Raw genomic sequence first — 25,735 nt, forward strand, 5'->3', positions numbered from 1 at the left:
CTGGAAAGACATACATACAATATTGTTTGTTTCTATCTTGAACAAAAGTTAGCATTTAATGATATATTATTTCATACAAACACAGATTCTTCTTTGTTCAATATTTTGAACTACAATATCGTTCAAAATTGTAGCAACATTTTTATGGGCTAAGTTTCGCTGTGATAGTGGTAAATTTATTATGTCTAACAACATTTGAAAAATTATTAAAATTCAATAATTTTTTTTTAAACCATCTAAAATAACTAGACAATACGAGTATATCATCAAAGATAATCAGTGGAAAATTTTTTTTTCTGTATGCACTCTACTATGAATTTTAATAAATTTTCTTTGGTATTCTTTTACAATGGAAAAAACAAAATCATATATTTTTAGAAGAAATATGCAACTTAGATTAGATTTATGTTGTTGTTTATCAATTGCAAAAAAGATAAATGCTAAATTTCTTAAAATGTAAATAAAATGAAATAAAATTTTTAAAAAAATAAAAAGCTGCTTTACACTAAATATTGAAGTTTTGTGAATAAATATTGCACCAGCAAAGATTGTTCGAAACTTATTTCTTAAATTGTTCAAACATTGTAAGAAAAAACATTTTGTGAACAAATTAGAACAAAATGCAATTTTTCAAACAAAATACAACAGACTATTTTTTATATATTGAATAAAAGTAACTAATCCGAAGTTCAGCAAAATTACTGAAGAGCAGTTAATTCGTACGTCTAGGTTTCATTAGGTCGTAGATATTGATCAATTTATGCGTAGAAATAAATAAACTAAATTTAGATTTTCATTTAAACAAACATGCTATTTAATTAAGAACATTAAAAAGAATGAAATTGCAGGATATAATTTTTAACTCAACATACAATTAGGGTTATTTTCTGGCATTTTATTATGATTTAAAGCACTTTATTAAGATTACAATTATTTTGATCAATATTGTCGTACAATCCAATCCAAAATGTTTAGCAATGTATACGGTCTCTTTGCTCATATTTATCGTATCCCATCGTAATATGGTTTAACTCAACTTATTAACTAATTTAAATCTGTGATATTTATTTTATTTGAGGCACTTTATTACGATCACAGTTAATTTAATCAAGATTGTTGCTGAATACAATCCAAAATGTTTAGCAATGTATACGATCTCTTTGCTCATATTTATCGTATCCCATCGTTATATGGTTTAGCTCAACTTATTAACTAATTTAAATCTGTGATACTTATTTCATTTGAGGCACTTTATTAAGATCGCTGTTACTTTAATCAAGATTGTTGTTGAATACAATCCAAAATGTTTAGCAATGTATACGGTCTCTTTGCTCATATTTATCGTATCCCATCGTAATATGGTTTAACTCAATTTATTAACTAATTTAAATCTGTGATATTTATTTCAGTTGAGGCACTTTATTAAGATCACAGTTACTTTAAACAAGATTGTCGTTGAACACAATCCAAAATGTTTAGCAATGTATACGGTCTCTTTGCTCCGTATTGATCGTCTCCTACCGTAATATGGTTTATCTCAACACATTAATCTGCGTACGAAAAGTGTAAGCGTGACCTCGCCAATTCAGCCACATTGGCATATTTTCCCTCAGCTCATCCAATCTCCATTACAGTCGATGCTTCAGAAGTTTCCTTAGGCGCAGTCTTACAAGCGCACACGCCAGATGGTTCACGACCTATTGCTTTCTTTTCACGGAAATTAACTCCAGCTGAAAAGAAGTATAGTACCTACGATAGGGAATTATTAGCCATCTACTCTGCCATACGACACTTCAGAGATTCAGTCGAAGGAAAATCTTTTTCTATCTTCACAGATCACCGTCCACTGGTATACGCCTTTCGGAAAAAGCATGATACATGTTCGCCAAGACAATCACGACAACTCGACTACATTTCCCAATACACCACAGACATTAAGCATGTTTCTGGAGCTGACAATGTGGTAGCTGATACCCTGTCTAGGATAAACGATATTTGCCTAGCTAATGCTAATCTGGAAGATATTGCTAAAGCTCAACAGGATGACCAGGAACTACAGAACCTATTGACAAATTCATCTTCATCACTTCAGTTACAGAAAATGGAAGTTCAGCCGAACGTTTTCCTCTACTGCGACGTGTCCAACGACCTTGTGCGACCGTACGTGCCTGTCAATCATCGAAAGATTATTTTTGTCAGTTTGCATGGCCTTTCACACCCAGGTATCAATAGCACTAAAGTACTGATCAAGCAGAGATTTATCTGGCCGTCAATAAACCGAGATATTGCACACTGGACACGTTCTTGCATAGACTGTCAAAAATCGAAGGTTCAAAGACATACTAACAGTCCTTTGCAGAGTTTCAAGTTACCTGATAAAATTCTGGTGGGGGAGTACTGTGGCGTAACTCCACCCCCACATTGGTGACCTTCGAACGTGATTTGCTCACGCGAGTAACGCCCACTTCGCAATCTCTTAACGGTTACGCCTACTTCGATGGATAGTCCACATTGTACGGTTGACTTGCTATTTGTGAATGCATCATTCACCTCCTGCGCTGTTGCTTCTCAGTCTCGTCTCGAACATTCACACAACGCCTGCATACTCTCGACTGCTAATGGCAACACAGGAGCGACTTCGATTGTGATGTTAATACACCTCTCACATTCAGCACTAAAAAAATCCGGAGACTCTCTCCCGGTCTTTCACAAGTACATCAACTAGTGAGATCTGTTCATCGAATTATATCCCAGATAAAATTCTGGTGGGGGAGTACTGTGGCGTAACTACCACTACAAAAAGTTAAACATCATTCAGTAGTATATAAAGCATGCTAATTTGATTCTATCACGAGGTACCTTTTGATAAATGAAGGTTGGCATGGTCGATTAACTCCGCCCCCACATATTGAACAATAGTGTTTTCAAAATTACATAATTTGGAAGACTTATTCTGAGCTGATCAAACAGTACATCAACGAATAAATAAAGCAATGATTGGTAGTTTTTCACAATTTAGATCATAGTCAAATCTATAATCTGATTAGAGGAAAACGAATGAAAGAATTTTAAAATTAAAAAAATTTCTTTTTTGCTCCAAATTCTCATACAAGTTTGACAACAACACAGATTATGCGTGATCACCGTTATACTCCTCTTTAGTGTTATATCTTCATTTTTAAGAATTAAAAACTCAAATGAAATAAAAATATACTTCGAAATACCTATTAGAACTACAATAAATTTTTTAAAAAATATATATTTATTTGCTAAATATTAGTAAAAATCTGATTATTTGTTTCTTTTCCTATTTCCAAAACTTGTATTCCATATTATTAGAATGAAAACCTAATAAAAAAAAACCTCGAAAATTAGAAGAAAAAAAAACCTTACTTTCATATCAAATAATAAAATCTAACTGAAAAAATAATAAGCGTATTATTCTATTAAATATCGTCATAAAAGTTAGGCTAGCACTTACATTCTTTAGGGCCACTTTCTATTTTCATTTTTCTCTCAAAGAAAACTTCTGTTAAAAGAAGCGTGGAATTTAATGGCATATCTTCTTTTACGAGCTTCTTTAATATTATTAGCAATAAATAGAGATTTGGTGGGTGCTTTTTCAACACAGAACCATTTCAAGGGTTGTATTCGCAGCACTTGAAGTAATAACTTATAGATGGATGTCTGATATTGATGTTTATGACGGTTTTTGATGCACAAACGGATTATGGGGCTGATTTTTATTGACGGAACATGTTATTCTTCTGTTTCGATGATTTTAGGTTGCTTATTGTTTCGGTAATCATCCGCCGTATTGATTCAGAATCATACAGCAGTTCATGTTAACGTATGAAATTTATATTTATTATATTGAGTCTCACATTAGCTTTTATATGAAATCGATAGTTATGTGATTTTATTTGTGAAATTATGAAAAATAATTCCAACAAACATGGTGTTCTGTAATCACTTCCTATAATATATATTTTCAGAATCTCTATCAAAAATTTAATAAAAATGCTGTACATTGGAAGTTTTGAACTGATATTGAAGCAAGGAAAAAAATATCAAAATATGACGAATCACAATTGAGGAAGGTGGGAAAAACATCAAAACTTATTTTAATTCACATAGAAGGTATTTTAAAAATTCCTTTTGCCACCTCTAAGTATCCTCTGGTAATCAAACAGGTTTTTATGTTTTTCGTAATCTCGACTTTCTTATTAATACTTCATGAGATTCTTTTAATTTATCTTAAAATTAATTTATGATGTTAATGCGTCAACTTTTTCATTTCCTTTTTGACATGGAATTTGAGCCATAATTTAAATGACCCAAACCATACCATAATGGTCGTAGCATTTAAACCATAAATGCTACGACCCAAGCTGTCTAAGTAATTGGTTTAAAAATGCTGTCACAATAATAAGAGAGATATATAAAAAATATAAACTCATGTAACAAAAACTTAGCAGTTAAATAGAACTAAATAATAATAAGATAATCATGTTTTTTCTTAGAAAACTCATAAACTTTTTTAATTTGAATTTTTTTTAAAATTTAAGTTCCTCAAATTTTTATTTGATAAATTTAAGATAAATAAATATTACGTATCCAACTAATTTGGGCTCTCAAACTTTTAGGCTCGGCTCTTGAAATAGGCCTCATTTAAATTAACTGACAGAAAACAGAACTATTAGAACAATAATTTATGTTTACTAGTAACGAGTTCATTAATGAATAATAAAAATCCCGGTTTTGCTCGTTATTTTAGTTCCTCGTGGTTTTTTTTTATTTTTGCATGAATCGCATCAACAATGACGCATAACATTAATACACAATGATCAAACTTGTGCATTACACTTCTCCTTGTTTCTGTACACTGTTTAATATTTTAATTTTTAATTGTTTAATTTTTCTGGAGTGTTTAATTATTCAAAAATATATATAATGCGCAAAAAAAAATTTATTACCCTGAAGAATTTTGGATTTAATGATAGGATCTTCACTTCTAGGATTCAATCTTAATGGGTTCAGGGGGTGACTTCAAGTATGATAATTGATCAGTGCAGACTATATTTTAATTTACGAAATCAGACACAAAAACGTACTTTCTTTGAATAAACATGCCTCTTTTTTCGAGGCATTTGAATTTCATTCCATCCAAATGAAGGGGGTGGACGCAGTTTTGGAAAAATGGGCTCAATATAGTTTGGACTCATTAATGTTAATTCTACTTTTTGCGTATTTCAACAGATCTCGAGAACTTTTTAAGCCAGTTTAAAAACTTTTGCGTAAAATTAAAAAAAAATTTTATTCAAAGATAATTGCATGCAAAAGTAACTTCAGTAAATATTTATTATTTTTTATAATTTCATTTAATGATAGTCGAAAAAAATTTGAATTGCCAGTCAAACAATTTTTGCATCCTTTTCAAAAAATTAATTTTACATAAAAAAATACAAAATTTGTGCAAATTGACACAATAGTTTCTGAGAAATCAAATTTCTTTTGCTCACTGTAGAGTATTATGAATCAATGTAGAGTATTATGAATAATATGTTAGAAATCTTTAAATCGCTGATTTATTAAGGAATCGATTATGGTTTATATTATTATCTAACTACGTCTAAATTATTTTAGAGTTAACCAATTTTGTTTGAGTAACCATCATGACTCTTCATAGACACCACTTGGGAAGTTAAAAATTAATTTTAAATAATATTAACAATTTTTAAAAGAACAAATTGGATTGATTTAGAAAAAGAAGCGAAAAGTTCTCAGATCAGAGTGAAAGCTTGGAAAATTGAGGTTTCTTTTGTAGTAATGAGGAAAGAATCTAAAGCTTTTTTTGTTAAATGATCAGGAAAAAGCTTCACTTTACAAACGCATTTTCAGAAGAAATCCAAACCTACAAAAGAAGAAGCCTTTCAAATCTCGATAAGTATTTTTATACCTCGAATAAAAGATTTTATTATAAATTTAGAAATACTTATACATTTTTAACAATTTTTGTGTGATTTTTCACATATTTGAAATTTTAATTATCATCTATAATCACACAATTCCTGCTTTTCAGTTCATAGAAATATTTATTGCTGCAAATATAATTTATATTACAGCTAGGTATCACAAAACAATTTGGAATGAAATGAAACGATAAAAATAAACATATGCTCATATGCTGTAGTAATAATGAACTTTAAACTTTTCTTACTTAACGGCAAAAATATAAATACCCTTTACGTAAGAAAGAAAAACTTTTTAACGAAAATTACTCATATCGTTCGTCTTGAACGAAGGATTGTTTAACATAAATTTAAAAATAACCATAAATTTTAATAAATTTTTCGTGAGGATTAGCTTAAATTTTTAATTCTTTTCAAATGAACAATTTCCTGAGCATACATAATTTGGTAAATTTAATTTCAAAGCTTAATTTTGAAAAGTCCTGAAATGGATTTTTCATCAGTTTAAAGTTTTAATTCTTTTCAAATAAACAATCGCCTGAGTATACATAATTTCGAAAAATTTAATTTCAAAGCTTAATTTCCTAAAATGTAATGGTAAAAATGAGCGTTTATTATGCGCAATAGTGACAAATATCGCGTTATAAATCTTAAATGAATAGATCATATAAAAGTTGTTTATCAAGGAAGATTCTTAAGAGAGCACTTCATTAGTTAGAATGGTGTGGTTACCGAAGCTGGGTTGGGTGTGACTCCAGGTTGAATGATGGTAACGGCCGGATTGTCTGACATGATGGTACTGATGACGGGATTAGTTTTCACCGGGGACCTGTTGCTACTACAGAAGGAAGTCTCCTCCATCCTATCCGCATGCTCATTGGCTGATCCATTCACCAAAGTATTCCTCATGGATGCAGACTATTATATGAAAAAAGAAAGAGCACTTATGTAGTCATCACATATGATTAGATTGACTTATGTCTACTATGTTGTAACACAGTATTATACTATAGTTAAAAAAGAGGTTATTGTACAGTAGCGAGCGTATTAACTGATTCAAAAACGGATTTTAGGAAAACTACAGATTTTTGGGAATATTAATGCATTAAGTTCTTAATTAGTATTTATTACTCTCTCTTTTCGATTTCAGTAAAAGTTTAACGTTTTGGAATGCATTCTATCAGGTTTTTTTATTGTTTTCCATAATTTCCTAATATTTTTGTACTATACTTAAATTAATAAACAAATTAGGCTGTTGCATGATATACGTTTTTACCGAGTTTTTACTTGCAGATGAACCATAAACTCTCAATGGGATTATGATCCAAAAAGTTTCCGGGAAATTCAAAAAACAGGGAGCTTTGTTTTATTCAAAGTATTCCCTCCTTTGTTAGGAATTATGGTAAGAAGTTTTGCTGAAAAATGAAATGACTCTTCTTATTTGATCTCCTGTTTCTTCCTTAATCACTTGTTTGCCCCATTTTTTCGGCCGAAATATATATTTTTTTTGGTAAAGGCCACTGTTTATCATTCTATCAACAGGAATGAGTAATCCCTACACTGCCGCATTGTAAACGACCTAAACATTTTTCTTCCAAAGTGTGGATAAACATGAAGATTTACCCTTGATTTAGTAAATAAGCTCGCTACTGCATCGTACTTTAAAAGGTGTATTTCGTAAAGCCCCAAGCAAATAAATTGCCCCATAAATAAAAATTATTACAGTTAAGAAATCAACTCAAGGGGATATAAACAGTCAAGGAAGATGGAGTATATAAATTTAAACACTCTTATAAATTTAAACACGAAATTCAAAAAAGTTTCTATCACTAGAGAGATATATACAAATTTTTGGTAATTTATTCAAAGACAACATATTGTAGAAATGGTAGAAATGCAATGTTATATTTTTTACTCGACATTTTATGATATACGAATTAATTTACCTTTTTGCAATCATTAAATAGTAATGAAGCTGTATTTACTTTCTGACAAGTTATATTAATTTTTGTAATATATTTCATGTAAATCTGAATACAGTCAACATATTAAAATAAAATAGTTATTATAGAATAATTACTCAGAACTGCGAAGGAATGCTAAGAATTAACTGTAAACACTATTTTCAATAATGTCTTTAACGAAAAGCATTAAACGATTTTTTATAGTAAACGAAAATTAAATAATCTTAAAAATAATTGTGCACGAAGAAGTTCTACTATTGACTGGTTAAAATAATTTGTTTTATATTGAATGCCTACAAAATCCAGCGCTAAATAAAATCAGGAAAAATCTATGAAACCAAATCAGTGTTTTAGGACCTTTAGTTGAAAAGATTTATTAGTTATGCAATAGTTCGTTTATCATCAAGAACAGAAAATGTTTGTGAAAAGGGAAAAAAAATTCTCTTTGGTAAAAAAAAAAAAAAAAAATAAAAAAAAAAAAAAAAAAAAAACTTTTTTTGCAAAACTTTACAAATACTCAACAAATAATGATTCATTTTTTTAGTTTTTTATTCTGAAAGTAATATTTTCGTAATAAATTTGCAATCTTAATGCGTCAGAGAAAACATTGAAGATGAATTATCTGAACAGTGATATTAATATTTCATTTTAAACAATTAAGTTTTTAAGCTTTTTTGTATACAGTTTTATAGTTTTTTTTTCTCGAAAATTTCTATTTTTTAAAATACGTAATTCATCACAAGTGCTGACCACATTACCACTACCATGCCATTTTTCTGGAAAAAAAATATAGATCCTCATAACATTCCTGACCCCTTGAGCATCAACAGGCTTTTGCAGAAGGCACGAATTCATAACTTATCTGAGAAAAATAACTTTTTTTCTATGCTTTCGGATAAATCTTTAGTCGCAATTTCATAAAAATAGCCTAGCAATTTAGTCAAAGTATGTTAAGCAACGCTTGCGCTTTCTTTCTGTGCCTTCATGCCAAAAACAAACTTTTTACTAAATAAATTATAAATTTATGCAAAAGCAAAAAAAAAACATAATTTATATTCTTAAAAAAAGAATATAATTTATTATATTTATATTTATAAAAGAATATAATTTGTTATATTTAAAGCAAAAATGATCTTTTTTATTCGCGATAACTATTGTAACTAAAATATCTTGATAATCTGCGGGTCATGTTTTATGTCATAATTTGAATTTTCAAAGTATATTTTCAAATTGAATCAATTGAATCAATCATTTAAGTTTCCAAGACTTCTATAAATTAGCAATGAACTGACGATATCCTTGAGAAATTTTCTTCCAGAATTTGATGGTTAATGCATAAATTAATATGCTCTATCATATACTTTATTTTCATTTTGATAATTCTTTCTTATCACTTGCTTTTAAACTAAGCAATAATTTTAAATAAAGTTTTGTATATTTTATAATGAACATAGAAGTCAAGAGCAAAACATACAGAGTCGAACACTTATTTGAGGCTAGTGTACAGGACAGATTCTTCGAAATACTGAGACTCGTAAGCACAAATAAATTTCATTTACAGTTAATTTTGCTTAAATGAACAACTTCTACTCCTACTGCTCATTTATATTTTTTTAAAAAACAAATGTTATATGTCAGCATAGAGAAAATAATTCTGTCAAAATTACCGCATGGTATGATAATGACTTTTTTAGTAAAAAAATCATTGTTCTTGTAATAAAAATTAAAATATACGGTATGCAACACTAGAACAGCCGGATTTTGGATTTATCTAAAACCGCCATTTTAAGTCAATTTGACCTTCGTAAGAAATTGATGTTTATTCAAGGAAAATACAGCCTCCCTTCCCATACAGCACAGATACATAATAATTGTTACCATATTCTGGTAGTTTTGACCATACTTTTTTTCTTAGTGTGAATCTAGAAGCAACAGAGCAGATTCGATAGATTTTTTTAACTGATAAAATAACAATATTCTATATAAAAATACTAGATTTTATCTCCAATATGAGTTATTAAAAAAAGTACATAATAATTCAAATAACCTATACAATTTCATAAAAGTAAAATCTCAGATTACTTTAATAAAACAGAGTTGTTTTTCAACTAGAAAGTTCTATATCTCTCACACGCCATTTGAAATTCCTACTATGAGAGCTGATTAATGTTATATGAAATTTTTAAACTTTCTAATCAGGAAAAACCGAATTATCTTAAATAGGTTTGAACTGGGAAATACAATTCACAAATATGTCAAAATATAGTGCATTTCTTTATTGATTCAATATGATATTCATGTATCCAAAATATAATTAAGAAATGCTTTACAAAAAAATATTAATCTTACTCAAAGTAGAAATAACTTGTAAAAATTTTAAAATTTAAAACAGTTCTATTTTATTAATATATCAAAAGTTATAAAGTTTATAACAAAATATAATCTTTACAAACATTAACTAATTAATCTAAGAACTAATGATAAACAATACTATTTCTTAAATATTTTTATTTTAAACCTACACAACTTTATTTAATTTGCGTACTAAAATTTTAACAAGCCTTAACTGAGCAAAGTGTTCTTTGAGCAAACTAATCAGCTTTAAAGTACACCATCCGAGATAAGTAGCTTTTCTAAGTTTTAACTCAACTCAACTTGTAATTATTTAAAATGAGATAATCATCACAGAAGGTGCAATTAAATTTTAAAGAATTGCCTGTAGGATTGCTTGAACCACAATTAAATGATGAGTTAAGGAAATTTTAAATACTCGTGAATAATTATGGGTTTGATAACTGTTACTGTAAAAGTTTCAAGGTTGCTTCGTTGAAATAACATTTGACATTTCAATAATTTGCAAAGCAGCATTCAAATAGTTACGAAAACTATTTAAGTAATACAGCATACAAACAATTATACTTCAATAAATATATAATTTTTATAACTATGCATTAAAATAACTTATATAGTGCATTTATAACTATGTAATAAAAATATAATTTTTGAGCATAGTTAATAGTTATTATAGGTATAAATTATTACTATTATTATTAGTATAGATCATTATTTAAAATGTTATCACGTAAAATATACATTAATTTAAAAATTTACAAATATTCCAGTGTGTTTGGCTATTTATTTGCCCAATTTCAGAATTTTATAGTATGTTTTTTCATAAATATGAATCCTTTTGACAGAAATCTAGCTGATAACTATTTTCTTGAACACTCTTAGAAATTTCTCGGAAAAAAATGGTTAAGTAAAAATTTATTTAATTGTTATTTTACCGTATTCAAACAAAACAGTCAAATAACCGTAAATAAAATAACATTCAGCCTTTTAACTATGTGAAAAACTGTTTATTAACTGCTTCCACCTAATACGGTTAAATAGTCAGAATTTTTTTGCACGTACTAGACACACCTAATGAAGCCACTTAGTTCCTTGCAGCTGGGTTTACACACGTTATAGCCGAGAATCCTAATCTGTAAATCTCATAATCGACAATACGGAGGTTCAAGTCCCAACGTTGACTCCACTATATTTCCTCTATTCCTTTAAACACCTGAAGAATTTATAGTGGCCCGCACTCCCTAATTGGTGACCCTCGACTATTAGAATGCGATACTCTCATTCAAGCCTAGATGGCAGCACAGTAAAGCTACTTAACCCGAAAATGTTTAGTATTTCCCATCTCTTACGATAGGTGAAACAACCAGAAAAACTAATTTTACGACAGTTAAATTTCTTTTTTATTGTTTTCGAACCATGCTGGTTGCAAATGCTTAAAAACAAGTGTATAAGTTTGTATTTCATGGTTTTATAATCATACAGTTGCAAAGGTTTCAAAACCGTTAAGGTAAAAAATGTTCTTTACCGTAAACTTCACGGTTAATTGGATGGCCAGACAGCTGCCGGTTATTTTACCGTAGTTTTAGAATGAAAATTCGAAATTTGTTATTCATGAGTACATTTATTTCTAATAACTTTTTTATTGTAATTTAATACTTATTCAGAAAATTATTATTTTAAGTGGGATTTTAACTTTTAAGCATGTGCTGGTAAATGAAGTAGACTGGTAAGGGTATCACATAAATAATTTAAATTTGATACCATGTAACATAGATTCAGACTGACTTTTAAAAATTCATACTATAAGATTTTTTCAAATGTGTAACTGATCGACTGAATATTTTTTCTCTTAAAAGTTTTTGACAATATATATTTATAAACCTGTTATTTGAAATGATGCATAAAGAAAAAGTATGGCAGGTATAAATATAACTTACAAAATATTTGCACTTCATTCTATTAAACATCTATTTAATCTCATTTTCTAATAGAAATAATTAAGACATTTCTGAATGTACAACTCTTTAGCTGATGTATTTTTTCTACTGAAACATTTTTATAATGCAAAACATAAACCATTTACTTGATAAAAACTTCATTCACTTCAAAAATATACAAATTGGTAATAACAGTCGACATGTTTCAAGCTCTCAAAAATAGACGCCCATTTTCAAGACTTGCCAGACGTGAATTAGAAGGAACAAAACTTGAAAATTCCCGCAGTAGCCAACAGAGGAAAAAAAACACAATGGCAAAGAGGGGCTAAACAGGGTAAAATGCATTTTCACGAGCTATAGAGACGAACTAATGTAGTGAACACGGAAATCAGCATTTATATAAATAAAACAAGACTCCCGGCTACTGTGCTTTTTCTAGTTTAGTTTCTCACCTTTATTTTTCCATTTTTCGTTGGCAACTTGACGTTTTATATTTCAAATCATATTTTTTCTTCTCATTCATGTCTGGCAAGTCTTGAAAATGAGTGCTTATTTTTGAGCGCTTGAAACATGTCGACTAGTATTACCAATTTGTATATTTTTATAGCGGAAGAAGGTTTTAATCAAGTAAAACCATACCGCTTCAGCTTCCTGGGATTATTTATTTAACATAAAACCTTTTACCTGAAATCATGAGCAAAAATGTGGAGATGTCTGCCAATACATGAAATGGGCAGGTATGAATACTAATAATATACTATTTGCATCTAGTTCAATCAAATATTCCTTTAAGCTGACTTTTTTTTTAAAAAAAAAAACACATTAAGATATAAGTAAATCTAATATGTTATTGCTATTTTCCAATTAAAAAATCTTTATAATACAGATTAATAAAATTGTTATTTGAAATGATGTATAAAAATCAGAAGTATAACAAGTACGCTGGTTTATAAAGTAGACAAGTATATTTTTTAAAATATTATATTTATATAATTTAGTTTTACTTAAACTGACTTTTGGAAGATGAGAAATTAAAATAATTCTAAATATAGTATGAAAAAAAAGAAACTATAATTTATTCAAATATTAACAAATTTTTCTATGCTTAGATTTACATATATCTTTTTCTCATTATTTGTCAAAATCTTTTCATATAAAACACATTTTATGACTTTAGCAATACTATCTCTTAAGAAATATCATTTCAATTCATTGCTTACAATAAATGATCCTTTTATCTAAAAAGATGTCAAATCAGATGTTAGAAATATATCACGTTCCAGTTTTCTTTTATTTGTAATGACATTATAAGGCGTTCAGGAATTCTTGTAAGAATGTTAAGGATTTATACTTTTTATAGCTCATACATAAATAAAATAATTTTGGAATTTCTTACACATCGAAACGAAGAATAATATTTTCCAAGATTCATAAGAAAGAGAGATAAACTATTTCTTTAAAAATGACACCGATTCATTATATTATTCCCTGTATATATATATATATATATATATATGAAAATGTTCAAAATGAAGAATAAAACAAAGAAAAATTATAGACATATGGAGAAAAAAAAAAGGGGGGGGGAATAATAAGTATAAAAATAACAAACAACAGTTTATATATATATATATTAAAAAAAAAAAAAGAATGAAATTTTATTTAAAAAACCGGAAAAAAAGAGCTGGAAAAAAAAAGATATAATCTTTTCCTCAGCCCACACGATTTTTTCCGGCCTTTTTTTCCGGTTTTTTAAATAAAATTTCGTTCTTTTTTTTCTTTTTTTATTATTTATATATATATATATATATATATATATATATATATATATATATATATATATATATATATATATATATATATATATATATATATATATATATATATATATACTATATATATTTATATATACAACAGTTTATATATATATATAAACTGTTGTTTGTTATTTTTTTACTTATTATTCCCCCCCCTTTTTTTTCTTCATGTGTCTATAATTTTTCTTTGTTTTATTCTTCATTTTGAACTTATCTAATGAGTTCTGTTTACTTGCAGCTTAAGCGCAATAAATGAAACTTATTGTTTTTCTTAACTTTCATTGTGTCTTCTTGTATTTATTTATGTATATATATATATATATACATATATATATATATATATATATATATATATATATTAATTGTTGCGCTATATCATCATTTCAAAATCATCGCACTTTTCACATAAGGCATTATCTCAAATAGACTAAGCTTAAAAACAAATGTTCAATGAGCAGAAAAATAAATGGACCACCCTGAATAACTTTTGATCTAATAATTGGATCTTCACGTTCTGGGACTCAATCTTTAAGATTCGAGGGGGTGACGTCAAATATGCTAATTAATTAGTGCAGATGATAATTTAACTTACGAAATCAGGCACAAAAACACATTTTCTCTGAATAAACATGCATTTTTTTGATAGATTCGGATATTTGACCTTCATAATATATAGAGTAGCTGCAATCTGGGAAATATGATCCGTATTGTTTGGTTAGGTGAGTATTACAAAATCATACGCATTAATGCTAATTTTACTTTTTTGCGTATTACACCCCGTCTCAAGAACATTTTAAGTCAATTGAAAAATTTTTGCAGACAATTATAAATTCATTTATCCAAAGATTATTTTAAGCAAAAATAACTTTAGTAAATAATTATTATTATCTAGTACTATTTTTTAATTATTATAATTTATTGTTATATTTAATAATAGTCGACAGATTTAATAATAGTTATATTTACTAATAGTTTTGACATGATTTTAAAGAATGTAATTTTACATAGCAAAATTCAAAATTTAAGCGAAATCGTTCCATTAATTTCTGAGAGATGGATTTTTAAAAAAGTCATGTTTTTAAATTCGATTTCCTAGGAACTATTCGTCCTATTTCACTTAAAATCTGCGTTTTGCCATATAAAATTGCATTCTTTAAAATGGTGTAAAACATTGTGTTCCTTACTATTCATGTTTTTTATACTATTATTAAATAAAATAATAAAGTGTAATATTTATTTACCAAAAGTTCATTTTGCCATGGAATTTTCCCTGCATAAACGGATTTCATAAATGTGCACTGAAATTTTTTAAATCGCTTAAAACGTTCTCGAGATATGGCGAAATAAGCAAAAAGTAAAATCAACGTTAAGGGGTTCAATTTTTGGACTGCTCTCCTGACCAAACTATTGAGATCTTACTTCCAAATCTATCAACAACAAATAAATAAATAAATAAATAAAAAATCGAAATCTGTCGAAAAAAGGGTATGTTTTTCAAAGATAGTGCATATTGTGTCTTATTTCATAATTTAAAATACCGACTGCACTTATTAATTAGCTTATTTGAGATCACCCTTTTTTTAAAGTCATCGTTGAACAGCTGACCCTATTTTTGTTGTTACGACTACTAATTTCATAGTCCCTAGCTTTGTAATTTTAAACCAAAACTAGAAGACCAGGAAACTCCTGGATCAAGTTTTAGGAGAAATTTGCCTTCGTGGAGGACTTTTTGGTGGAACTAACCCGTATTTGAGTGACATAGTGAGGAAAACCACGGAAATCTCCCTCGGTTAGCCTGACGGCAAAAGGACTCTCTAACACATGATCCGTCTACCATTGAGGATATTTTACGACAGCACTGTGGTCGGTGTGAGCTGGGTGCGGAATTCGCATCTACCAGCCATCGCTGGAATTCGAACCCGGTTCACCTCATTGGAAGGCAAATACTCTATCCCCTGAGCCACTACGGCTCTAAAAGATCATCATTTCGAACGATTAAGAATGATTCCTATGACATGAAGATCCGATCATTTGATTAAAAGTTATTCAGAGTGGTCTGAGTTCATGCACTGTGCATGCACGAGACGTCTGAACCAACTTACAGAATATACTGAATGATTCTTACGACCACTGTTATTTAATAAATTCTGAGTCCACCACAGAGCTTTGTTAGTTATTTTTAATGTTTGAAAAACAAAGCAAAATGTAATAATTTTTATGTTTTTTTTTTTTTTTTAATTTTAAAATTTTCTTCGGCATAGCAAATTTTGTTGGAAGATTATTTCAGTCAGATAGCACGGTAGCAACTACGACCGTACATCATGAATTATAAGTAAAGAGATAGACTTGGGAAGAAGTAAATAATCACAAGAAACTGAATTGGAAATATATACTCGATAATGGATATCTTTAGTTTTTTCAAAAATTATTATGGTGTAAAAGTCGACATGTTTAAAGCACTCAAAATAAGGCACCCATTTTCATTACCCATCAGACGTGAATTAGAAAATCAAAATAGTTTTCTTCAATATTATTTTGCTGATTAGCTTTGTGTTGATCTTGATTGTAACCGCTTTGTTTTAAGCGCTAGCCTAAATATAATATTTATTGAAGCTAATATAATTTTTCTGTTATCAAAGATCAACTCTATGTTATTAACATAATTGCAGTTTCTAAAGAAAGGGGGACATTTTGAAGAAAATAGAATCACATTGATAGTGATTTGTAATATTTTTAGAATAAGTGGCCACTATGCCAGAAAGGGTGAATGGCTATATGGACAAAGTGTCTTGCTATTTGCTATCAGAACAGTTCCGAGAAAAAGAATGATGCGCACTGAGTAAAATTCCGCATCAAATTACTATATAAAGTAATGGCACTTTGGATGCATAAATCGTAAAATGCATTTCTTTAAAAATTACGTTTTTTTAAACAACTCCCCATGCTCCACAATGTATAACATAAGGCTTACAGAAGTAAGTGGACAAAGTACAAATGAAAATAAAAATTACAAAGAAACAAAATAAGAATTAAAAGTTTAAGCTGTATACAAAATTTCGCAAAATAGTAAGGTGGTCAGTGCACAAAGAGGATAAAACAGGTGGCCAATAAATACCTGAAAGTCCCAACTCCTTTTTTAAACTTTCTTTTTGGCTTGAGTATCGCTTACAATAAAAATTATTATGTTCAACAGTTTCAATGCCCTGTTCACATGAGCAAAGATAATCATTTATCAAATTAAACTTAAACAAGTAACTTTTAAAATTACCGTGACCAATAAGAATCTGGAACAGCTTAAAGTCAGCAAAAAAAGTTTTACACTTTATCCAATGAAAAATAGTTGGGAAGAATTTTTTAGTCCACATCACTTTTGGTGAAGCCAAATATTTCTTGTTCTAGTCCAAAACAGTGTTTTTTCCAAAACAACGTGTTTCCAGTGTGAAAGCTGGATAGACATAGGTAAATCAATATCAAGGCGGGTCGCATCCTTGGCCAACTGATTTGCTCTATCATTTTCGAAATCACCACTATGGCCTCGAACAGAAGCAAAATGGATGTCAGCAACAGCATCAAGGGCATGCACTATGGATGGACTGAATGCCGACAACGAGTTTCTCTACAGCAACTGTATTGAAAATGCATTGTTACCGTATTTTTCACAGTAATATTTATTTAATTAAAGTGATTCAGTGATTTTACAGTAATTATTACTCTAAGAATTACGGTATATCGGATTTTTGTTCCGTGACATGCTCCGGTTATAATGGATTTTACTGTAAAAAATACCGACACTCTGAGTGTCGTCGGTACTTTGAAGTGCAGTTAAAAGTTATAGAATAATATCTTTCTGGACAGATTTAAGACCGAAGCAATGAACAGAATATACTTGTGGAGAGTGACGTCTCAGCAAATGATGAATAGTATTTTCCGAATAAAGAAGAAACATTAAAAATACAGAATTGTCGAAAACATTTCGGTATTTCTTCGTATTGTTAACAAATTGAGAAAAATGGACTTACTTGCAAGCTCTGGACACTCGAGAGGGGATCCTGCCCCTGCGGAGCAATCTGCCTTTTGGCACCGGTTGTGGAGGCCACAGCTGCGATAGTTGGGGGAGGATAGAGAACGGGTCCTTCAGACGCCGTCACTATGTAAGAATTACGGGTGACAGGGTTGTCCACTTGAACTTGGGCAGGACGTATCATAGGTCTCTGGCATGTAGGACAGGTGACACATTGGTTACAGGAGGCACAGGAAGAGCAGCATCCACCAGCACCTGGAACATTTACACCGCTGGGGTAACCCCCGTTCGCTTTAGCTGCGTCCAGAAGCACTCTTAATGATGCAATAGCATGCAACTGCGAAGCCTTTTCATCCAATTTTCCTACAACGAAAAAAAAAAAAAGATGTTTGCATAAAATGCAGAAACAAAAAAAAAATACACGTTTCAACAACAGTAATCTCGTGCTATTTCGATAATTTGTGAGCATTAGTTTTTTGTTGAAAATGTATTAAACTACACTTAGGTTAAAAAAATGGTCAAAACCTTGAGAATATGGTAAATTGCAAGGTGTTTTTGGATCTATGAGAACACCAAAAAGTTCGGTAATTTTTTATCGAAGAGCTTTGCTAAGGGCTTTACTTTAACCTCTTATTTACTGTAAAAATAGCAATAAAAAATGGTTTTATAACACGCGATAAAGTTAGGTAATTTCATCTTGATATCTTAGAGCATGGCATAAAAAACCATTTATTCGACTAAATATACTTTTCAGTTTTTTATTTCTTACTAAATGTTTGGTAATAAGAACTAAAATTTCAAAAACCAGAATTTCCGTTAAAGCATTACCATTTAAATAGAAAGATTACCTAATGAATTGTTTGAATACCGTATATTTCATTTTTATCAATCAGAATTACGTTTTCCTTTTTCTTTTTTTACTGGAAATGTCATTAACATAAAGTGCGGAAAGTTCACCAGAGTTTTTATTTACGTGTAAGTATTTTTCAATTTAAGAAAAAACATTCTCCCGAAGAAAGGAATTCCCTATTTTTTACGCCAGACTTCAAATCTAATTCTTCTCAATTAAATCTATGGGGACTACTTTGTTAAGATCCGAAAATTTGTCACTCAAATCGTTAAATTACTGTATTACTTGTGGGCGACATTCTTAGACATTAATTGTTAGAAAACTTAAAATAGAGATAATTTAGATAAATAAAAATACCGTTTCATATGCACACGATCAGTCAGTTAGTTATGTTTTGCTAAGCAATTATCAACCTGTATGGTGTGGGTATTTATGATCACAAGTTCCTCTTTCAATAAATAAATAACTGATTTTTAGCCGATTCGATTCATTGAGGACCATCATCCCTATCACAAATTGCATTTATTCTTCAAAAATGTTGTCTTCTTTACGACACTGTATGGCTTTTCCTTTGACGATCTATCATAATTGTTTCAAAACAATTTGGTGAATAAATACTGTTTAAGGGGACACTGGACGCTCAAAACAAAAAAGTGCAATTCTTATTTCAAATTTCAACAGAATACTGTTAGCATTAGTAGAAGCCTGTGTACAAAGTTTCAGTAAAAAAATAATAATTAGCTTAAAATTATAGCTAAAAGTATTGTTTTCAATGGTTGGTAATTAAAAAGCTTCTTGCGAGTAAATTTAAATTTTTTAAATAAAATTTTTATCCAAATACAATGTTTATAAACATTTAAATAAATTTAAAAGTGGTTTTGGTAACCTTTTAAAAATAAAATGTAACTAAGAGTGAATTTTTTAATTTTGTCTTCAGAAAACAAGCTTCAATTATGTTTGTTCAAAAATCAAAAGATTAAATTAAGATATTGAGTTAATCAAATGAATTTAGAAAACAAGACACATCGAAGAATACCTAAAAAATTTCAATAACAATAAAACAAAAACTGGTGAGCAAGGAACTTTTTAGGGTTCTAAGAACACTAGACTTGCGAGAAAAAGTAACTTTGTCAACGAGGATTACTTAATTATGTATGAACTATAACAAATTCCGAATTTTATATAATGGTAAGAAAAACTTTGATTTAAATACGATTTGTTGCCTACTACTTAGTAAAGTCTAATGATTTTACAAAGGCAAAATTTTTTTTTATTATAAGCGTGTTTGCGTACATCGAAACTTTTTCCTTAATACATGAACAAATTTATTATTATTATTATTATTTAAAAGAAAAATATTTTTATTACTAGATGGAGTCAATTTATACACATTTTTAGGTCTTTAATAATTATAAAATTTAAAAAAAAACAACATGCAAATGGGGAAGAATTATTAAATTTATGTTTGTATTAGATTTAAGCTAATCTAAAATCGACTGGTTTTGGACAACTTATCCATTTCAGTTTTCTTGGAGGAATTTTTAGGGGATTTGCAACAGTATCAGGCCTTAACTTTTTGTTACCATTCCTCCTATTTACTCTAAGTTGAGATTCCACAAAATGAACATGCAAGAAAATTTGAAATACAGTTTTACATTTTCATACTTAAATTAAATCACATTAAGCGATTCAGAGATTAAATTTTGTAAACATACTCCCATTAACTTTTTTACAACAGAAACTAATTATTTCAGCAATTTATCAGAAGTATTTTAAGGAAAAAGAAAGCATTTATGAATCCAAAAATGTATGAAAGATCGCAGATTAAATAGATTTCTTATTATAAATGTAAACAAACCATTTGAGCTTCAAGCGATGTATAAGTAACTAAAAAATTAAATGAGCCAGGATTGAAAAGCTAACTATCTGATATATTAATGAATCAAAATGAAATACAATTAGAAACAGGAAAATATTTAGTTTTTGCAAAACAAAAGGAAATACTTAAAAGTGAATGCAAAATTTCGCGATTCGGAGATAAGCTTGGCTTGTTCAGCCAATCTCTTACCTTTACTTACTTGGTTTCATAGCACACAAATACTCAAAATTGTCAAACAAATTATTAAATGTTGTTTAAAGGTCATATTTTAAATAAATATTTGCTTAATAAATGCAATTTTCAATAAAAATTCTAGTATTTGATATATAGTTAGAACTGAACAATTCAAGTAATCCAGAAAAGTTACTCGCTAATTAATTTTTATAGAAACAGACAAAAACAAGCATTCAGAAACAAATTCTAACAACTTAAGGTCGCTTATATACTGCACATATGAGTAAATAAATTCAACAAATTATAAATGAATTAGTATTTTCCTCGGATAAGCGAGCTCCACTTGCAGGCTGAGAGTTACATCTTCTGCAGTTTATTACCCTTTTCTTTTTTCTTTCGAGATCTGATTGAAATCGTACCATTAGAAAGCCAGTTTTTTAAAAACTGTTTGTCCAATTAATCGCTCCGCAATTACCCATGTCAACAATTTTAAGTATCTAAATGGGCATCAAACTCCCACGCTAATGTTAACATTACGTAACTAGCGAACTTGTTTGCTCCATAATGGCGGATAGTTCAGCTCCCACTATAGTGGAGCCTCAGCTCAAAAAACAGCTACCTCCAACAGGCTCTTAAACAAACAAAAATGGATATATGATACAAAAATCTCTGGAAATACGATGTTTCCTTTTGAATTTATGACAACGGGCATTCTCTTTCTGGAGGTGGATGCTGAGAACCAATAGTTTTTTTGCATAAACATGCGCTGATTGCACTTTACTTTTAAAAAAAACGAGAAATGCGTTATGCTTTTCCTGTCGTACTTCATGTTATAAATAAATACTTGTGTTCCGTCTTCTGTATTTCAGTCTAATAACAGAGTTCAAACTTAATACTTGTTAAGATTCATGTTCAATTCTCTCTAAATCCTTCAAAAGTGCCGGGAATGGACCAAAAGTTGCACTTTACTAGATAGTAGAAACAGTTTATCAAAAGGAAAATTTTATTGAGAGAAAGAACCAGATTTAGTGCAAATATAACTATAGATTGCGATTGAACAAATCTCTTGATTTTTACAGGCTTCATTTATTTATTCAATATTTATTGATTACTATAGCACAGCAAAGGGCTTGAGTTTTATCTGCTATAAGTTCCTTCTTTATTGCTTACTAAGCACAAACACTCATGACCTGTTTTCTTCTAAGAATTAGGATTTCAGTAAGTCACAAGAATTTTTTTGTTTGTCTTAGAACGTTAAAATTACTGCTGTTCTGTCAGTCTTTTGATCGATTTATTTGCGAGTTCCGGGAGTTATTTTCCAACTCAGAGCACTGCTAGACATTCGTTTGGTCAAATTTGTGCTAAACATCTGTGTGTCTCGTTTCGTAGTAGGTGTTGATAAAAGAAGCTCGATTCAGTATTCGATATTTTGTTATCATACCTAAATATTTCTACTGCAGCCATGAATATACAAACTCTATTTCTATCAGTGGTTTCCATCAATGTGATCAAAACCCATTTCTATCAATGTATTTCGAATTTCTGTAATTGTTACTGATGGTACTGGACCAGTTGTTGATATTAAGAGCTAAAGAAAGAGGCGCAGAAAGACACAAAAAGGTAACATTTTACGAAGTATAACGAATAATTGGAATGAAGATTCCAACATTGCAAACCTGGCAGAAAAATTAATTTTTTGTTAAAATGACTTAGTGCGATAGATTACTAAAGGTTCAGGGTCAACTTAAAGTCTATACAATTAAGCTAAAATTTTGCACTTACAGTCTTTTTTTTTTTTTTTTTTTTAATTGAAACAAAATAGGGAGTAGGAGCGAAGCTTCGACAACAATTAAACAAACAAAACACAAAAAAAGCATAACGAAACATTAAACGAACATTTTTTAATAAAATTGCTAAAATCATTTTTCTTTTGTCTAATTCCCCAATCGAAATTACAAATTTTATTCCTTTTGCTTCAAAATTGCCTAATTTATTAACAACTGCATTTGTTATCGAAAGAAAAAAGAGTTTTTAAAAATGAATATAACTTGAGAAATTTATTTTTCTCTTTCTAAAAATATGAAAATAAATTCTCCCCTAAATGATCAATATTTAGAATTTTTCGCCTTTTAATCGTTTTATCTTCTATGCATGAGAGTAAAAAAGAAAAAGATGAAGAAGAAGAAGGGAAGGAGTGGTTTATGGTGTCAGACCTTCTCAAGCGACAACAATCCGGATAAAATCAGATAAAAAAAATTTACCCAATGCTCGGAAAGTAGCTCTAGGAGATTTTAAGAGTATTCTTATCACACTGCTGAGAAAGCAGACATAAGATTTTCCTAGCCTTTTCATTGAAGCACTGATAAGCTTAAGTGCGATTAGAATTTCTTGTTATTTTTATTTATTTATTTATTTACTTGTAAATGGAATCAAAATTCTTGTTTTATGTTACATTTTAGTGCAGGTATTAGAAAACAAATTGATACCAAAAATAATTTGATTCGGGGATTGTATCTTTGTGCAATATAGTATTTTTATTTGTATTCTAGTCTAAACTATTAGAGTAAAAAAATTTGTTTTAAGTTACATTTTAGTAAAAGCCTTAAAAGAACAAATTGTTACAGAAAATATTTTGACTCATGGATTGTATCTTCGTACAATACTGTATTTTAATTTGTATTCTAGTCTAAACTATTAGAATAAAAAATTTTGTTTTATGTTACATTTTAATACAGGCCTTAAAAGAACAAATTGTTACAGAAAATATTTTGATTCGTGAATTGTATCTTCGTAGAATACTGTATTTTCATTTGTATTCTTGTCTAAACTACGTCAACACAGTTGAACCATAGTGTATTGTTTCTCAGCTTCTTATTTGCTACAATGTGTTTCTTATTTGCTACAAACATTATCTGAGGTTAATAAGACTTTCCTAGCCTTTTCATTGAAGTATTGCTAAGCTTAAGTATGATTAGAATTGTTTTGTTATTTTTATACATTTATTTACTTGTAAGGAAACAAAATTCTTGTTTTACATTGCATTTTAACAGGCATTACAAAATAAATTGTTACAGAAAATATTTCGATTTTTGAATTGTATTTTCGTGCAGTACTATATTTTCATTTGTATCCTAGTGTAATTCATAGAGTGTTGGATCATTCTATCTTTCTTATTTGTTACATAATAGGATGTTAAATCGAACCATACTACCACCATACAAATAAAAATTTATAACTCGGTACTATGATTAAACATCTACAGACACATGGTGCAATTTAGTAATTTATTAAGATTATGACAAGTTTGAATCAGATAAGAATTCAATATTGAATTGAATTTTCAGAACTTCTGAAATTACCATGCGGAACTCGCTTGGAAATTGTGCCACAAATTTCGGAAAGGGCATGTTTTTTTAGGTGATTGAACTCTGGAGGTAAAGCACACTTTACGCTAAAACAACTAAACTACACACAGAAAAAAATACAGTACTGCAGGGTAATGACATTTATGGTAAAGAAAATCATAATTCAGATTAATAAAACCAAAATGAACGGTATTTAAACTATTTATTTAGTAATTTTTCCGTTCATATGGTAACGTTTACCAGAAGTTCTGGCTTTCAAAGTTATAGTTTTATACATTTAGTAAAAAATACAAAACTGAAAGTAAATTTTACCAAAAGAATGGTTTTTATGCCATGCCCTAAAGTATTATGAAAAATCACTAAATTTTACCACACATTATAAAAAGATATTTTATTGTGAATTTTACCAAAAAGCTTCAGTGAAAATGACTGAGCTTTTTGTTGTTCTAATAGAGCCAGAAACACGCTCAATTTTACTATATTCTAGTAATTTTGACCATACTTTTTTTTATTAGTGTATGAATTGAGTTTTTTCGTTGCTAATTTGAATTTAAAATTAAAGGTATTTGTCATACCTTGGATGTTAGCCTTTTGTACAATAAAATTACTTCTCTACGGTAAACTGATCGTATATTTACCATCAGAGAATTTTTTAAAAGGGGGGGGGTGTAATTAAATAGTATTTTATAAAAATCATCTTCCACACATGGAAACCGAATACCATACCCTTGCCTTTTGAGAAGCTTTTACTGCGTAGAAGAGAAACCATACAAAAAATTCTCTAAAGTATGTTAGTAAGATTTAGTAGCTATGAATTTATACCACACTATTCGAACTAGGTAAAGTTTGAAGTAACGTAGGATAAATTTTATGAAAGTAAAAACTTTCATTAAAAATTTAATTTCTTAGAGCACACTTATCGTTGAAAGAATACGTCATTGAGTTGACTTGTGTCATGGCTACGGATAGGCTTAAATTAGAATTGCTTTAAAAGGCTTTGATATAATGTATGCAAGCCGTTTCTAAAGTAAACTGACTGTTCCTCGGTAAAATTATTGTATCTTTGTCTTCAGGAAATAGTAAAAATACAAGGATAATGCAGTATCACCTTATAAAATCATATTTTTATAAAATATGAAACATTCAAAATCTCTTTCAAATTGTTGTATTGATCAAAAACAGGAACCACAAATAAGGATCTCAAGCATTTGGGTGACAAAGCTAGGGATGATTTCTAATGACAATAGTCTATCTTGTTGAGGTTTGAATTGACTTAATTCATATTTTAGAAAAGTGGACATTTTTATTAATTTTTGGAAGTAAATACAAAGTTAAATTGAGTTCTCCCGTAGAAATTGAGTTCTCCCGTTGAGTTCCTCCAATTGAGTTCTCCCGTAGAAGAAA

The 25,735-nt window shown here is 29.1% G+C and overlaps 1 protein-coding gene and 1 long non-coding RNA gene across 7 annotated transcripts in view; one reads left to right on the forward strand and one right to left on the reverse strand.

Moving 5' to 3' along the window:
- The window catches only part of LOC139425698 (uncharacterized), a 105,973-nt gene that overhangs the window by 34,543 nt on the left and 45,695 nt on the right, over positions 1–25,735 (forward strand). Inside the window, exon 1 of one of the 3 annotated variants that reach the window (XR_015428747.1) lies at positions 37–170. The exons of the other annotated variants lie outside the window; for them this stretch is intronic. This is a non-coding gene — a long non-coding RNA (uncharacterized LOC139425698). Of the gene's footprint in view, positions 1–36; positions 171–25,735 lie in introns of those variants that run through there. 3 annotated transcript variants of the gene reach the window in all.
- Positions 1–25,735, reverse strand: part of LOC107439128 (sodium/potassium/calcium exchanger Nckx30C) — a 247,483-nt gene that overhangs the window by 23,683 nt on the left and 198,065 nt on the right. For all 4 annotated transcript variants that reach the window (XM_016051620.5, XM_071181363.2, XM_043039974.3 and 1 more), the window contains exons 4-5: positions 18,062–18,426; positions 6,705–6,890 (exon numbers count right to left, since the gene is read on the reverse strand). In XM_016051620.5, coding sequence (XP_015907106.1) covers positions 6,705–6,890; positions 18,062–18,426 — 551 coding nt within the window. The remainder of the gene's footprint in view (positions 1–6,704; positions 6,891–18,061; positions 18,427–25,735) is intronic.

The sequence above is a fragment of the Parasteatoda tepidariorum genome, chromosome 8 (assembly GCF_982258835.1).
Source record: "Parasteatoda tepidariorum strain Cologne lab strain chromosome 8, Ptep-v5.0, whole genome shotgun sequence".
NCBI lineage: Eukaryota > Metazoa > Arthropoda > Arachnida > Araneae > Theridiidae > Parasteatoda > Parasteatoda tepidariorum.